The sequence below is a fragment of the Drosophila sulfurigaster genome, chromosome 2R (assembly GCF_023558435.1).
Source record: "Drosophila sulfurigaster albostrigata strain 15112-1811.04 chromosome 2R, ASM2355843v2, whole genome shotgun sequence".
Lineage (NCBI taxonomy): Eukaryota > Metazoa > Arthropoda > Insecta > Diptera > Drosophilidae > Drosophila > Drosophila sulfurigaster.
This window is the reverse complement of record NC_084882.1, coordinates 15,825,768-15,841,386: the sequence shown is the minus strand read 5'-3', so window position 1 is coordinate 15,841,386 and position 15,619 is coordinate 15,825,768. Positions and strand designations below refer to the sequence as shown.

General features: G+C 37.7%; 1 protein-coding gene across 1 annotated transcript; it reads right to left on the bottom strand.

Annotated features, from left to right (window-relative positions):
• Nucleotides 1-1,012: 1,012 nt before the first annotated feature.
• Nucleotides 1,013-11,872, bottom strand: LOC133838809 (elongation of very long chain fatty acids protein 7). Its single transcript, XM_062270037.1, has 6 exons — nucleotides 11,320-11,872; nucleotides 8,979-9,169; nucleotides 8,814-8,894; nucleotides 6,803-6,965; nucleotides 6,607-6,743; nucleotides 1,013-2,025 (listed from the first exon to the last, which is right to left on the bottom strand). The coding sequence occupies exons 1-6, from the start codon at nucleotides 11,465-11,467 to the stop codon at nucleotides 1,732-1,734; spliced, it is 1,014 nt and encodes a 337-aa protein (XP_062126021.1). The 5' UTR covers nucleotides 11,468-11,872; the 3' UTR covers nucleotides 1,013-1,731.
• Between the last annotated feature and the right edge of the window lie 3,747 nt (nucleotides 11,873-15,619).

Genomic DNA, 15,619 nt, shown 5'->3' with positions numbered 1-15,619 from the left:
AACAGCCAGCTGTTAAAACAAGACAACGCGCCAGTGTGGTGGTGCTTGCTTACGAGATACCCTACATGCAATAGTTTATTATGTTAATTTATTTATTATCCCACCATGGTATAAGTATTCTTCTTTTTGCATAATGAAACTAATTAAATGGAACTAATTGGAGTAATTATTTTATCTCACTCATATGTATTGGTGTATTTAGGCTTTACAACCGTATGCAGAGTATAAAAACAGTCTGGAAAAGAAACCTGTTATGTGTAAGTTACAGAATGTAAATTTAACATAGCGAAAGCGTTTGAATGACAAAAACACAAAAAGAAGAATTGCACAACAAATATGCCCACTATAAATAAAGTAAATAAACTTAAAAAAATATTATTAAACTTTGTTGTAGTTTATTACATTTAAAATGTTTTGCATAGAAAAACTATTTAAAAAACCATAATATTTTTATTTTATTTCAAACGTTTTGATGCGGTAAAAGTTAGAACTTTGTATATGCGCCACCTGGCGACATGTTACAAGAGCCAATAATATGTATCGCCATCTAGAAGAAATTCAAGACATTTAGCAATTGTGTATAGCGCCATCAGGTGTTTCGGTAACAAAGCACGTCATAGCGGCTGTTTTAGGTACTAATTAACTTGACGTGACTATTGCGCCATCTATCGTTTCCGAAAATAAGATGCATTTAAAAATTCTATCGGCGTTATATAGTAGCTATGTGGTGGCGTCACCTGTTGCTTTCTGTAAGCAATCAAGAAGCTAAGACTGGCTTGAAGTTGGTTGCGCTAATAATTCACCATGGACAAACACCAGCGTTTAGTTAAGTTTCACACCAATTTTCGTTAACTGAAAATACGCTTTCCAGGTGCGTTGCCATATCGTATTTTTTAAAAGTACTTGGTGGACTCCAGTTTGAAGCAGGTTCCATTCGTCTGACTGAGTGGTTAGTTTAGTTAGCCAACTATTTGAAATGTGCCACAATTATTTAAGCAATCATTGAAGGTGCTTTGCGCTGTTATTCTTTTTTATAGTATTTGTCTTAACTTTTATTATTGATCTGTTTGTTCGCTCGCATTTTGTAACTAAGACTAGTTGGCTTAGGCTATGCTTAGTGGCTACAAATATTTAACATTTAACACATACGAAAATCTATTTACAAAACTCTTCTATACACATTACACTTAACACTTAAGATCTATGATTTTGCCAACTGAGTAATTTAAATATGTATAACGCGCATTTTTGTTCTTTTTTGGAGGTTCTAAACTTATAATATATAGACTTAAGCAGATCGTTAAAATTGACCCAGTTCTTGCATGGTTAATTACGCAACATTATATTTAAAATGACAAGCAATCAAGCAAACTTTCAATATGGTCAAAAGCTAAAAAAATTATAAAATATATATTTATACCCCCTGGCAGCAAATTGAATAAAAAAAAAAAATAGTATTCAATACATTATTAGGCAAAAGCTTGGGTTTCTTATGTTGTGCTTCTACTATTTGTGTACTACGTTCATTGTTTGTTGCCTTTTGCAGTTCTAGCTAACCATGTATGGCTCCCCATTTTAACTAAAGTAAAACCTTTGTACCAAACTACTTCCACAAAACATTCAGCTGCCTGCTTTTAACCAACACCAATTTTCAATCGTACGTATTCTTTTTACAAATTCTTTGCACGTCAGCTTTTTTGTGTTCCTTGGAAGAATTTCCGAGTATCGCATTCAATGCGCCTTCAGTTTCATTGGCGAGTCCTGATGATGATCCTGTTGCAATGCTTTGGCTTCATTGTTATTGTTGCTATCGGCCTTCAATGCCGCCGCCGCCGTCGCCGCTGCTGCATCCGAAGTCAACTGCTTCGCCTTGGACTTCTTGTAGCTCTGCATGTAAAAGTTCATGAAGAGGCAGAAAAAGATGGATGCATTCAGCAGCAGTAACGCCGAGATGAACTTGGAGAACTGGCACTGATTGCTGAATAGCGCTCGCACCGTGTGCACAATGCAAAGCACAAACTGCGCCTATTAAAGAGAGTAGAAAAAATGCAATTAATCGAGTGCAGGTTGAGGACACAAAGGTTGATGGTTAACTAAAGTGCTACTTATAATATATGTGGGGCTAGCAGTTGAAACAGCTATTTGTGAGCAAGTTTATACATTGTAAGCACTTTATAATAGTTTATAGACTATAATTATATAGACGTCATGAGGAGCTAGCAAATAGAATAGAATGCTGATAATCGCTGGGAATCAGTTTTAGATTTGAATTCTGAGAAAATGCTTAGAACTGAAATTAAATCAAGGCACGGGATAGATTATACATTACATAAACAAAACGGAAGGAACTGAACACCAACCCGTGTTGATTTACAAGCCATGAGGTGTGGCCACTTTGGCTGTGATTCTAATTACATGGCAACAAATGGCAAATTAAACTCCTATGGGCTGTGTGATCACCCTTGAGCGTTTTAAGGTAATCAAAAAGCGTTTACAAACAACATACATGCATATTTACACATTAAAAAACAGACAGCACTCAAGTGAGTATAGATCTTGCAATTTGTGGTAATAACAGTTATGCTAAGTAAATATAGCTATAGAGCGAGACCCCAATAATAATCTGCTGCCTCTCAGTCTAGCTTTGGCTCTGACTTGACTTTGACTTGTTTGTCAGCTTCGACTGCTTTTGTCTGTCTGTCTGTCTGCTTAGCCTGCCAATCATGTTGGCTGACGTCTGACTGAGCTGACTGATTGAATTCGCTGCCTCTTGTTTTGCATTAACAAGTTCGTTGTTTAAGTCTTTTGATTGCGGCTTCCATTGACCTTTTTTGGCGCCCGCCCCTTAAGTGTGCCTATTATAGAACCTATAATTAAGCTTGTTATCGATCGATTGATAGTAACCAATTTTCAATTTTATTGTATTTTAATAATTAAATTTGCAATCAGTCAGCACAGCAGCCGTTGTAGGAGACAACCGTATCGAATCTAATAATGCAACACACACACGCCCATATCTCGCACGGCGACCGCCCACTTATTTGTTCTGCTGATTTTCGCTCTTTTACGCTTTTTTGTTTTTCATGTTTTACTATTTTATGTAGTTTTTGGCAGTGGTTTTTCATCGTTGTGCGCCGCTTCTTTTGTGACCTACAAAAAAACGAGCAACATGTTGGTCAACCATGCGCTGCAATTGCCATTAACACTGCAGCGCAAAATGCAGCAAAGCCAACAACAGCAACAATAACAAGCTTCACACACACAACCTGCTTAGACAGTGGGCTGCATTTGGCTGGACGGATAAAATTTAGTCAGTTTGCTTTTGGCCAACTTTTGCCTAAGCGCTGAGAGCCGATTACACGCTTCATTACACACACTCACACTTGCATACACTCAACAGCATTTGGAGTGCAGGTGTGTGGGTGTGTGTCTACACAAGTGCATCAAGGGGTTGCACATGTGATTGAAATAGTGGACTATGACATAAAAATACCACAGCATTAATGCCCCTCCTAACATTGGGTTCAACTCTTCTAGAAAACTTTAGCTTTAAGTTTATGAAAATGAAGAAGGAATGAAAATAATTATGAATAATTTTATTTTTAATATAATGTTTTAACTGTAGGTAATTCTAATCAAATAACAAAACTTTAACAATTGAGTAAATTTCTGTTGAAATTTGAAATATTTGAAACACAGAACATATTATATATAATTTTTAACTAAATATAGAGACTGTATTGACAGTTCAATCTTTTCATAGCAAACCGGTAGTTGATAACGTCACAGAATCCGTAAACAATCGATTATTATTATTATTATTAATTGGAAAGTGACTCGTTGAATGAAGATTTATTGATAAGCAAATTACAATTTCAATAGCCAGCTATTTTTTTTTGAAAACCGAAAGTTAATAGTCATTCTTCGAAATATAATAAGAAGAATCTGTTAAGTCTATCAACTTTACTTCCGCTCTTGCTGTCCATGACGTGACAGTAAATTGAAACAGTTGAATTTGATTTTTGATAAATTCTTATAAATAAGTCAGAAGACAAACAAGTAAAGCTCTTTCAATGAAACAGGTTATAGACAACTTGTGTTTCGGGAAGTATGTTTTTTAGGTAGTTTCGTATGCTCAGAATCAGAATGGAAAAGCACCCAATTAATCTAGTTTCGAATGCGATTAATTCCTAAAAAAAAAACTACCTTCCTCAGGAAATTGTAGTTAAAAAAAAACTGACTATAGAACTGCGCTGAACTAGTGACAATTAACAAAGTGTCAACTATTGTTACCACTGTGCCAGCTGCTGGATACGCGCCATCTGCAGCAACTGTTGCACAATCTGTGAAGCCGGCGACGAAAATAAAAACAAAGCTGCTGTTGCACTTGCAATATGAACTGGTGGCAACTGAAAGTGGCAGATTGCCGGGTTGAGTTGACTTTTACTCTTAGACAAATACTTGCACTGCCAAGCTGGATTTGGCTCACAGATACGCCTGAGTAGTAGTTGTGTGTTGGACTATCTGGTTGGTTGACTGTTTGACTGTTTGCCTGCTTACCTGCTGGCTGAATTGGCTTGGCTTGGCTAACTTGGCAGTCGTCGACATAGACACTCACGGTGTGGCAAGTTCGGCAAAGTTGCGGCGGCGCATAAAAGTGAACGCTCAGCGTAACTCAACGAGCAACATTCATTGCCGCAAAACGGAACAGCAAAGCGAGTAGCAAAAGTAGCAACAAGTGGCGGCGAATGCCAGGCCAAAGATAATGTAATCGAAACTGGTCGGATCGGCGCGCTAAAGTGTGGCAATTTGGTGGAATTGGCGCACCGGCCGAAGCGCAAGCGCAAGCAAGGATGTTGCAACAAGCAAGCAACAAGCTGGTGGCAGCGACAGTGACCAGTGAGTGCAACATAACAATTGCTGTGTGTGTTGCGGTGTCGATTGGCGGTTGCCTAATGGGAACTTAAACTTGTTCGTCTCTCTTGGCTAATTGGAGCATGTTTACATTGCTGTTGTTGCACCAGCAATCCAGAGACTTGCCGCAGTTGCAGTTGCAGTGGCAGCTAAATTAGATGCAAGATGCGCCGATGTTTAGATGTTTATCCACTTAGCATTTGATTGCCGTGTGCAGTGTCATTAAAAATGTCAACGTAGCTTCGAATAAAACAACGTCATGGGGCATGCGGCACAAATCGTGTATATATCGTAGCATATATGTATGTATGTATGTTTGTATATAGACGACGATCAGAGCTTGTATAATGTGTGCTTTTGCCGAACGTTTGACAAGTCAACTGTGGAGTTGAGTGCCCCTCAAGGCAAAACAGACTCACACATGCATGCTACTTATAGTAGAAGCAGGCCAGCACAGCAAAAACATCAGCAACAGCAACAGCAACAGAAACAACAACATCAGCAACCACATCGACAACACTGACAACAGCAGCAATAACAAGAGAAGCAGTAGCAGAACTAACTAAACTTGGCAAGTTTTATGCGTTTCAAGAATTTCGAAACACACAAATTGCAATGAAACTTATTCACCGATGAATGTCATGCGACTGTATGTATTGTATCTATGTATTGGAATTGGTCTTTCAATTACACACATCCACATTAGAAGACTACCTGCAAAATCAGTCGAGTGGCGCAAAATGCCAAGAAAAACGGAAAGACTGCTCGACCAAAATTGAAATCTAAAACTAAAGCTGAAAGTAAATGCAATGAGCAGAAAACAGAAAATAAAAAACAAAACTCACTTGACTGGTCAACATAGATCTACTTAGATCGATATGTACACTCGCTTTTAGCAAATAGTTGTCTACCAGTAGTTAATAAGCAGGTCGTATAATTTACTTTGATTTTGTATTCTGTCTTTTATTGTTTTTGGGGCGTTCGATTAACGAAAGTGACAGCACAGCGTCTTTGGCGGCGCAATGAACTCCGTTCGAACCGTTAGCTCTGTGATGATTACAACAAATTCAGATTTTGCAATCCAACTTGGCCTTTGACTAACTGGTTGACTAACTGTAAGCGTTTGTGTGTGTGTGTGTATTTTAGCCAAACACATCGTGCAAAACCACTTCCACTTGCAGTCAAAAAATCGTTGACTGCGATCGAGTGCGCGCGTCTGTGTCATTTGCTTTGGCCAGTTGCAGAGACACAGTTAGAAGCGTTAAGTAACAATTTTCTGGCTTTGCGGCTGCAGTTTTATTATTTGTTGTTGTCTGTTGGCAATAGCATTTGTCTAACATGTATAATATACCATTTTATTATGCAGTGGACACAGACAGACACAGCTACAGCTACAGGCGCAGGCTCAGGCTTAGACTGAGACTCAGTCTCAGACTCAGACTTAGACACTGATGCCAGGCTAGGCTAGGCCTCAGGTCAGGTCTAACTGGTTTGTGTGCTCGTTTTGTGTGCGATTCGGCGACAAAAATATTTCGGCTATGCCAATTCAACACAAATCTCAAAAACTTCTAAACGAGTTTCTATTTCTATATAGCAACTATCAATGTTTCTACATAGACACTACATTACATTCATTTGGAAACTATGCTGGAACCGATTCGATAATAATAATGTATCACTGTCCACACTTACGATTTGCAGCTCTGTCATGTATTTCTTCCACCACAGGAACTTGGCATACTCGGGACCCATTGCCGACATCATGTAATAGAAGTACATGCAAACGTGCACGAAGTTGTTCAACAGATTGGGGAATGTCGCATTGCCGCCTGCAACAACGAGACTAAGATCTTTGCCGCGGGTTATGCTTCCAATGTTGGCTACTCACCTGCCAAAAACTTGACCAGCACCCAGGTCTCCAAGGGCGTCACCGAGTGATGATAGACATGCAGCCACGTGATCTGCGATGACTTCTTGCGCAGCACAAAGAACGTTGTGTCTGCGAACTCAGTCAGCTTGGACAGATAGTAAATGTAGCACAAGTTCAGCATCTGAAGGGAGAAGGAATGGAGGAGAATATGTAGTTTAATAAATATGTAATTTGATTCAATTTGTTCTGTCAATAATTTTGGGGCAAAAGTAATTTATTCCATAACCAGATATCAGTTGTAAGAGAGAAGTAAACGGGTTTGAAACATTATCAAAATAAATGTAGAAGTCAAAATATAATAAATTTGTTTTATTCTACACGAAATAAACAATGAATTGAATTTATTCGAAATAAATTCACCAGTTAATAACCAGATGTAAGCGACACCTAAACGAGTTTAGCACAATTGATTTAAAATCAAAAAGGTAATACCAAATTAAATTTGATTTGTTCTATGAAAAAATTCTTGCAAAATCGACAATTAAAACGTAAAGTGAATATTGCCAAATTTATTGAGGTATGCGCATTCAATTAATCGAATTTGCAAGTTTACGTTTAATAAATAGCTAAATAATTCAAATTCAATTTGTTCAGAATCATTTCTTGCAAAATTTATAATTTAATTAATTCAATTTTCAATGGTAATAACCGGATGTTAGTGCAACCATTTGGTTGTTAAATCTAAGGTCATTTTGTCTTGCGGTTCTTAGACCGCAACGAATGATGCGCCCCGCAAAATTTAGATACTCATGACATTGGCAACTATTTTGGAGATTGAATTATAGTACGGCAAGAATTTCAACGTTGCGAAGTCGCTTCTCGCTGTGTTGGCAACTTTCGTGCTGGCCACGCTGCGTATGCGCAATGTAAACAATCCACACGAAGGTGTCAAAGAGTCGTCGCCAAAGAGTTTGTCGCCATGCGGCATGAAAATATGCTGGTTTCATGATGCCAAATTAGTGACTGACCTTCGTTGGCTTGCTTGGTTTATTGACTTGACTCGACTTGACTTGTCGCTGGGCTTATTGGTCAGGTTGAACACACACTCGGGACGGATGTGAAACTCATCGATGGGTATCGAGAGTGTTGAGAGGATTATGCTTTTGGGGCATGACGTGCTCGCTGTTTGTTGTGCAAACGCCGCGCTTGTTTTGATAGTTTTACATGGAATTTGGACGAGGGCCGCAGAGTTGTGATCTCTGCATCTCAAATAATACGAAATGACCGACAAAACGTTTGTTTGATTGTAAGTGCCAGCAAGTATTGTAAATGTTGTTAATTTGACTGTTCAACAATAAACAACAACCTTGACTCAGTGCATTGTGTACTGTTTTTTTTTCGGTGTTTTTGGGTCTGCTATTGCACTTTGGTTATGACTTTTACGATCTTTTAACCGTAGAGCTAACAAAATATAGATATAAAGCGCGTCAAAAATTGACTTCAAATTATGTGTTTAACTCTAAATGTCGAATGCTTAAATATATCATAATATACGTATACTTAATTGCTTTCCTTTCCGTTTTTTAAGTAAGCAGACAAATTGAATTGCTGAGAGTTTCTTTTTGGTTGAAGGCAAACACAATGGAATTAACAGGCGTAACAAATTGCTACAAGATCAACAAGAACCGTGTAAAAACAAAACGCACTTTCAATTGCCCTTTTAGCATGAATTAAACGCTAAACCATAATTAAGTATGAATATTATTTGTGAAATGAACTTTGAGACTTTAAGAAGTGACTGAACTTGAATTCGCCTAGACGATGACTCAACTCTTTAAAGTGGGCAAAGCCAACGAACTTGCGAGACAAGTTAAACTTTTGTGAATTGATATTAAAATCACACACACAAAAAAAAAATATAAAAATAAAGAGAAATAGTCAAATTGATGATTAGCAAAAACTTGAAATATTTATGAGCGAATTCCAATCAGCCTTGAGCTTAGAAAGTATTGGGCGTTGTAGGACTTACGCGTTTAGACATGGGACCATCGGAATAGTCAACCGGTTGGCATTTCAGATTATAATAGTTGAGCCAGCCCGCCATTAAGTGCTGCAATCATAAAAGAATAATCAAAGATTAAGATATCAAATTCGCATGTCATTTTTTTTTTTTTTTGATGTGTAGATAACTCACTTCGTAGAACATATAACCGCTGAGCAGGACCTGGAAGGCGTTGTAGATGACGAGGGTGCGGCGCAGCTGGAAAGGTTTCCGATCCCTCATGAATAACGGACCCAGCACCAGCACCCAGGAGAGATAAATGGCAACCAGACCGAATGTGAACAGCGGATGCTCCATCAGAGGAAAGCGCTTGGCACGGGGGTCTGTGAATGAAGAGAAAATTGATATGAATTACCATAAATTGACACCTTGTGAATTCTTTGTGGATTATCTGAGTCAATTGCATTTAATTAAATGCAGTTGAATGTTGATTTATCCAGCGAGTTAATCTAAATGCCAATTTACACGAATTGAATGAATGAAATCGTGCAAATAGCGAAAAAACGAAAACAATTTGCCGGTATGATTGTTTATTTGTTTTGTTTAGACGCCGTCTTGGACCACGAGTATTGCCAAGTAACTTACATAGACAATTATCTTGTTTAGTCGCTGAATGTGCTTAGGGTTTAGTCAAACCGCAACAACAATAATCGGTTAATGCAAACCGGATTTACTAGTTGCAAATTATTCCACTTAAATGCAACTACTACTGAGTGTAATAACTAAAGACATAAATGAATTTGTTTACGCCTATCAACAGGTTGCCAATGTCGTCATAAGTGCGTATTCTGAATAAATAACGAGAGTAAACCCCATTTCGAAAATTCCTTATTGATTTGTCTAACTTAATTCCGTTGTTTTCCATTTCAAAGCAAATATTTGTAGCTGTACAATTCCCATTTGTGTTCCGAAACTTTTCCATTCTAATTAAAATTAATTGCAAAGCAACTCCCTAAACGTTTTAATACAATAATTATAGGATACATTGTTTATGTGGCCTATTTAGTGAATGAATATTGAGCTATCAAGAATAACACGTTGAATTACTTCAAATTGGCGTCGTAAGTAATAACTGTGGCTGAGCTTTGTTCTCATCTGTTAAATCTCGAACTATATCACCCAACTGAATGAGATATATTCGCACTTGCAAACTGAAAAAGCATCTGCATAAGGTCTTTTGATTTAAAGTTTGCCAAAATAACGAAAATCGGATATGCTTGGGTGGGATCGTTGATATACAATGCGTATTTTATTGAGTCAAGTTTGTGCTGTGAGTCTTTTGTTTTGCTTTTATTTACGAGCATGTTATGGACTTGGAACGTCAAGCATATTTGGATATTTTGTTATTTCATTTGCAGCGTTTCAGCGTTTTGCATGGTTCGCGTTGTCAGGTAGTAGCACTTATGTACATTATTTTGCATTGCTTTTAATTGCTGCTACCTTCCATTGACCTTTTCACCCGCGCGCGGCAGTCAAGAATGTCAATGTGCTGCCTATATACAAAAACTATGTGTGTGTGTCCGTGTCTGTGTGGTATGCGCTGTAAACACGTTTGAAGCGAAAACGAAACGAAGTAAGAAAAAAAAAAGAGTTCGAGTACATGGCATATGCATCATCTTCAGCAATGTTATTGCTATTGTTAATACTTAATATTGTTGTAGTTCATACACATTCGATGCGTATGTGTGTGTGTGTGTGTGCGTACTGTACTGTACATGCTCAGCTGCACACGGCAACGAGCTACAAATGACGACGGTCGACGTCTCGTCATAAAATGTCTAAGATGAACTATGTAAATACATTTTAATTACGTTAATAATTGTCAAAAATACAATTGGCATTGCCAAGGTCGCACTTAAGTAGATAAAGAAACCTTTTTTAATTGTCCTAGAAGTTTTTTTTCTTCTCTTTTTTGCTTTATTTTATTTTCATTTTCATTTCGTTTTCGTTTTCATTTTTATTTTTTGTATATTCGCATTAGCCTATAGTAATTTTTTGTTGTTGGTATTTTTACTTTGCCAATTTTTGTTGGCACTTTGTTTTGTTATGGTTTTGTTGGTGTACACACGAAAAAAAAATGACAATTCATCATATTTTATGCCATTATAATATGATATGTTTACAACGTAAACTGCTCAACGAGCACTTTGCAGATGGGACCCGTAGTATATGTTATATGTTATGGTGTAGTTTAGTTTAACTTCCCGGATTATTAAATTTATTTGACGTAGACGCAGACGCAGACGCAGATGCAGACGCAAAGAGGGCAGACACGGCTATGACTGACAATGACATCAGGCCTTAAAAAACTGAACAAGTTGTACACACAAATGGGTCTTAAAGGGGACTTTTTATTCTCATTTTATTAGCCCACTTTGGCTATGGCTGTTGGGGACCTATAAACTGCATTTGCATTTTACATTTGAAGCCACAAGCGAGCGCAGCAACGTATGAATTTTATATGTAGACCTACCGCCGTAATCCTCCTCGACGAGCTGGTAGTATCGCTGCACCAGACCCGTATAGTTGCGCGTTATGTGGTGGGTCTTGAACTCATCGAGTGCAATGTTGGCGATCTCCACGACCATCTCGAACCGTGTGCTGCTGTTGTAATAATTCATTTTTGCTTATCGTAATTGATTAATAGTCGAGGTGAATTGCTGCTGTTGCAGTTGCAGTTTTGATTTATGTTCGAAGTTGTTATTCCTATGTATGCAAATGGGGCTCGATTAATCGGTACAATCGGTATGTAGGAGGTTTTAGCTGCGAACAGGATACGTCATGCTGTTTCGTTAAGTTTGTTGTGTTGGATCGAGTTTAAGCTCAAAGTCTGAGCACAATTTCGGTTCACTCTCAAGATTCACAATTTTTTTTTTTCGTTTGCTGTTTATATTATATATATAAATATATATATATATATATATTATATATTAGAATTGATCTGATTTGAGTTTTTTTTTTTAGAAGCACTCCGCTTAACGCATCTGATTGTTTTAGCCACCAGAAATCAACCACCGCACCGTAGAAATGTTTATGCTCAACTGAATCTAAAACTTCTCAGCAATCACAAGATAAAGTAAGTTTTTAGCAGACACTGCGACAGCGGCAGCGACGCCGACGCAGACGTTGCTTTGCAACTAGTACGTACCCCTCCAAATACACACACGCAGCGATACTCACTCACACACATACCAAGTCTCGCAATAGTTGTAGATTCGCTAGGCTGCTTAAAAAACTTAACGAACATTTCAAACATCCACACAGAACAGCGGAAGTTTCGTTCAATTTGAGTTGAGCTGAGCTGAGCTTTGTCTTTACATGTGTGTGTGTGTGGGACTACTTCTCTGTATGGATGGGTTGTGTGTGTGTGTGAGTTTGGCTTGGCTTCGCTTGGCCCACTGAGCAAACGCTTCGTGGTGGTGTTTGGCGTTCGGTGTTGGCTTATTTAGCAAGTTCCGAATGGCATTCAACTTTTGCATTATTTGCTATTGTTGTTGATGTTGCCCATGTTGCTGTGGCTGTGGCTGCTGCTACTGCTGCGACTGCCAACCAGCTGATGATGATGTTATCACTGGACAGATTGCAGTCTGCCATATATGGGTCAATGTACTGGTACACACACGTGGAAGGAGGTCACAACTTTATTGCAATATATCGTATCAATTAAATTCGTATCAAAAGCATTTTATGTTAATGGCCAAATTGCTTAAGCCGACCAAACCAGATGATTGAACTCCTATTTGAGATATGTTTTACGACTTATAATTTAGTGGCGATCACTTCGTTATATACATACATAACATACATACATAACATACTTACAATCTTTGATCTATTTTTAAACGCCGAGAGAGTCGTACGATGCAAAAAAGTACTTTAACTTAACGACTCTCCGCTAATGTGGCTAACGAAGGCCGTCAAGAGTGTCATATTTACAGATGTAAATTGAAGATGTATTAGCAATATTTATTCATTTTTGAACTATTTGAAAGTTTTGCTTAAATGTTAATGGCCATTCTTAATTTGGGCTTTCACATTCTAACGAAGATGTGCAACATTTTCAAATTAAAAACAAATTCATTTATTTAAACATTTGTCAAAGTCTCTTCGAGTATATTATTTACAAGATTTAGTTTTGCGGATTGTATATGTTTAAAAAGTATATAATGCTATGCTAATTTCGCCACAAGTTGATGGTTTGCTCTCCAATATAAATAGTATATCGAAAGGGGTAAAAACAGGTTCACATAAAATATTTTGACTCGTATTTGAACTGCGCACCTTGGGCTTGTATCAATTTGTAATTTATGACACTCTTTTTTTTGTGTTAAAAGTAAAAGCAATGACAATTATTTAAGACTGAAAAAAGTACCGCTCTGACGATAATTAATTGCTGCAGACAGTTGTTTATAATTTTGATAACAAATCACTTGGTGTCACTGTGCACAGTAAAAAATCAATAAAATAAGCGAAAAAAACAGGAAATTTTTATAGTGCGGTCGATTCCCTTAATGTTAGCTCAAATCTAATTTTAAAATCTTTGCTACCCATTCATATTTTTCAATCGTACGATGATGTCTCCAAGCCAGATTCTTTGTGGACACCCTTGGCGTGAGCCAATTTGCATATTGATGAGTAAAGCGAATGCAAATTGGCGCGTCCCGGAGTCGTCAATAGATCCAGCTTACTGGGCATAGTTTAATTTAAATCTATGCCTAGCAAATAAACAAAAACTAGTCAACATCCAAACCAGACTTTAAGGCAGAGTCGATCCAAGAGGCAGCAACGTGTGACAATGCTGAATAGCGCAAAAACCCTGCCAGGGCGGACGTGCAGCGATACCATCGACGAGGTCGGAATCGGTTGTCATTTTATGTAAATAAAAATCTTAATTATGCCATTGAAATGAGCGTGGCAACAAAAATTGACTGCCTGACTATTGTGGAGGGCTATTTGCTGGACTGCTTCCATTACAGAGAATCATTTTTATAGAGCTCTTTTGACAAATTAACACAACACACGACGCTGACAAATTGTTCTTTAAAGTGCTCTCGACCTCTGGCTTGATTATTATGGCCATGCTCGCTACTGCCACAGACCCAGACCCAGACGGAGACGCAGACCCAGACACAGCTGCGATTGCTACTGCGACAGCTGCGACAGCTGCCACATCCAAATGCGACTGCAAGTGCCAACCTATTGGGCTCAATGACGTCAGGATGACATTGCAGTCATTGCTATGTATTTGCTATTTGCTGCGTTGTGCTCTGCTATGCTTGCTAACGGTTTTGGCCTGCTCACCCAACGCAAGTCAATGTAACGCGAACTTCGCTGTTGGAATCGCGATGTTTCATTTCATGGTCTAGGTCTAGGTGAGATGCCGGTAGTCGGAAGTCAAAGCGAACAGTGGACAAACAGCTGACCAAGTTCGATGATAAATATGCATAATAGTGAAACAATAAAGCCGTCGCTTTGTGAGCTCCAGTTAGCCAATGGCAAAACACTTTGACTCATAACTAATAGTTAATTTATCTATTTTTGTTTCTTTTCGCTTTAAATACCTCTGTTGATTAATAGCCAAGACACTGTTTTTTTGGCAGTTGCTAAAATTTGTAAATCTTAATACAATTTGTCATAACACTAGTGAACTCTTCGACTCTCTTAATAATTTTATGACGTAATAAATGGAATATAATATCAAAGTCATGCTACAAAATTGCACTCTCATTAAATTGCTATAAAATCTGCAAAAGCTGTCAAAAATACGAAAACATGGAATATAATAGGTAATATACTGCAATAATTTTAATTAGCAAGCACACTCAAATCCATTAAGTTTCTAATTGAATTAACACAACGTGTTTCGGGCGTGGGTTTTACATAGCCTGCAAAGAGAACTGTCTGAATTACTGAATTGCTGACTTTCTGACCACTGACCGCTGCTGTTTATCATTGATAACGGAAACTTTTCAAAAACAAAAGCAAGTAGTTCACTGCAAAGTTACTAGAAATTAATAAACAGGTATTAGGCCAAGCTGGTCATTTGATCATTCTACTTAAACTGTAATTACACGACACAATTTCCAGTTGATGACGAAGTTATCTTTAAACGATTTACAATGTACTGAAAAAAAACCCTTTAATAACATACATTTGTATAGTAATTGATCAATTGAAGTTTGCACAAGCACAATATGCAACATTTAATCTAAATGATAGTGCAAAATAGTTTGATTCCATTCAGGCGTGTGGACTCAAGTGTCAACAATCTCGCACACCTTTTGCACCTTTTGTGAAGTAACAACTTTAGTGTTTACTCTTTATATTTTTTATAGCTAGATCCAAAGGTAGCTGGTTGCCATAATCATTATCTAATTCAACTTTGCGAATTATTTTTGCGAACTTTCGCTAATAACTTCTCGTATATACTGCGAGTATAGACAGTTTTCTGTACTCAATAAAATTTGACCAGCTATAATCTAGCGGGTTATACTATGAACAACAAGTAAGAAAGCTACAGTCGACTGTGTGCTCGACTGTGAGATACCCGCTACCCACTTTGAATAGTACTTACCAGAAAGTACAAATTATATCTCTATCTCTTATAGTCTCTAAGATACAGTCGGTCCTCTCGATTAATGATGTTGCTCAAGAATATACATATATACGTTATAGGGTCGAAGATGCCTCCTTCTGCCTGTTAAATACATTTCCAGGATGCACAAAGCTATGATACCCTTCTACCCTGTGGGTAGCGGGTATTAAAGTTATAA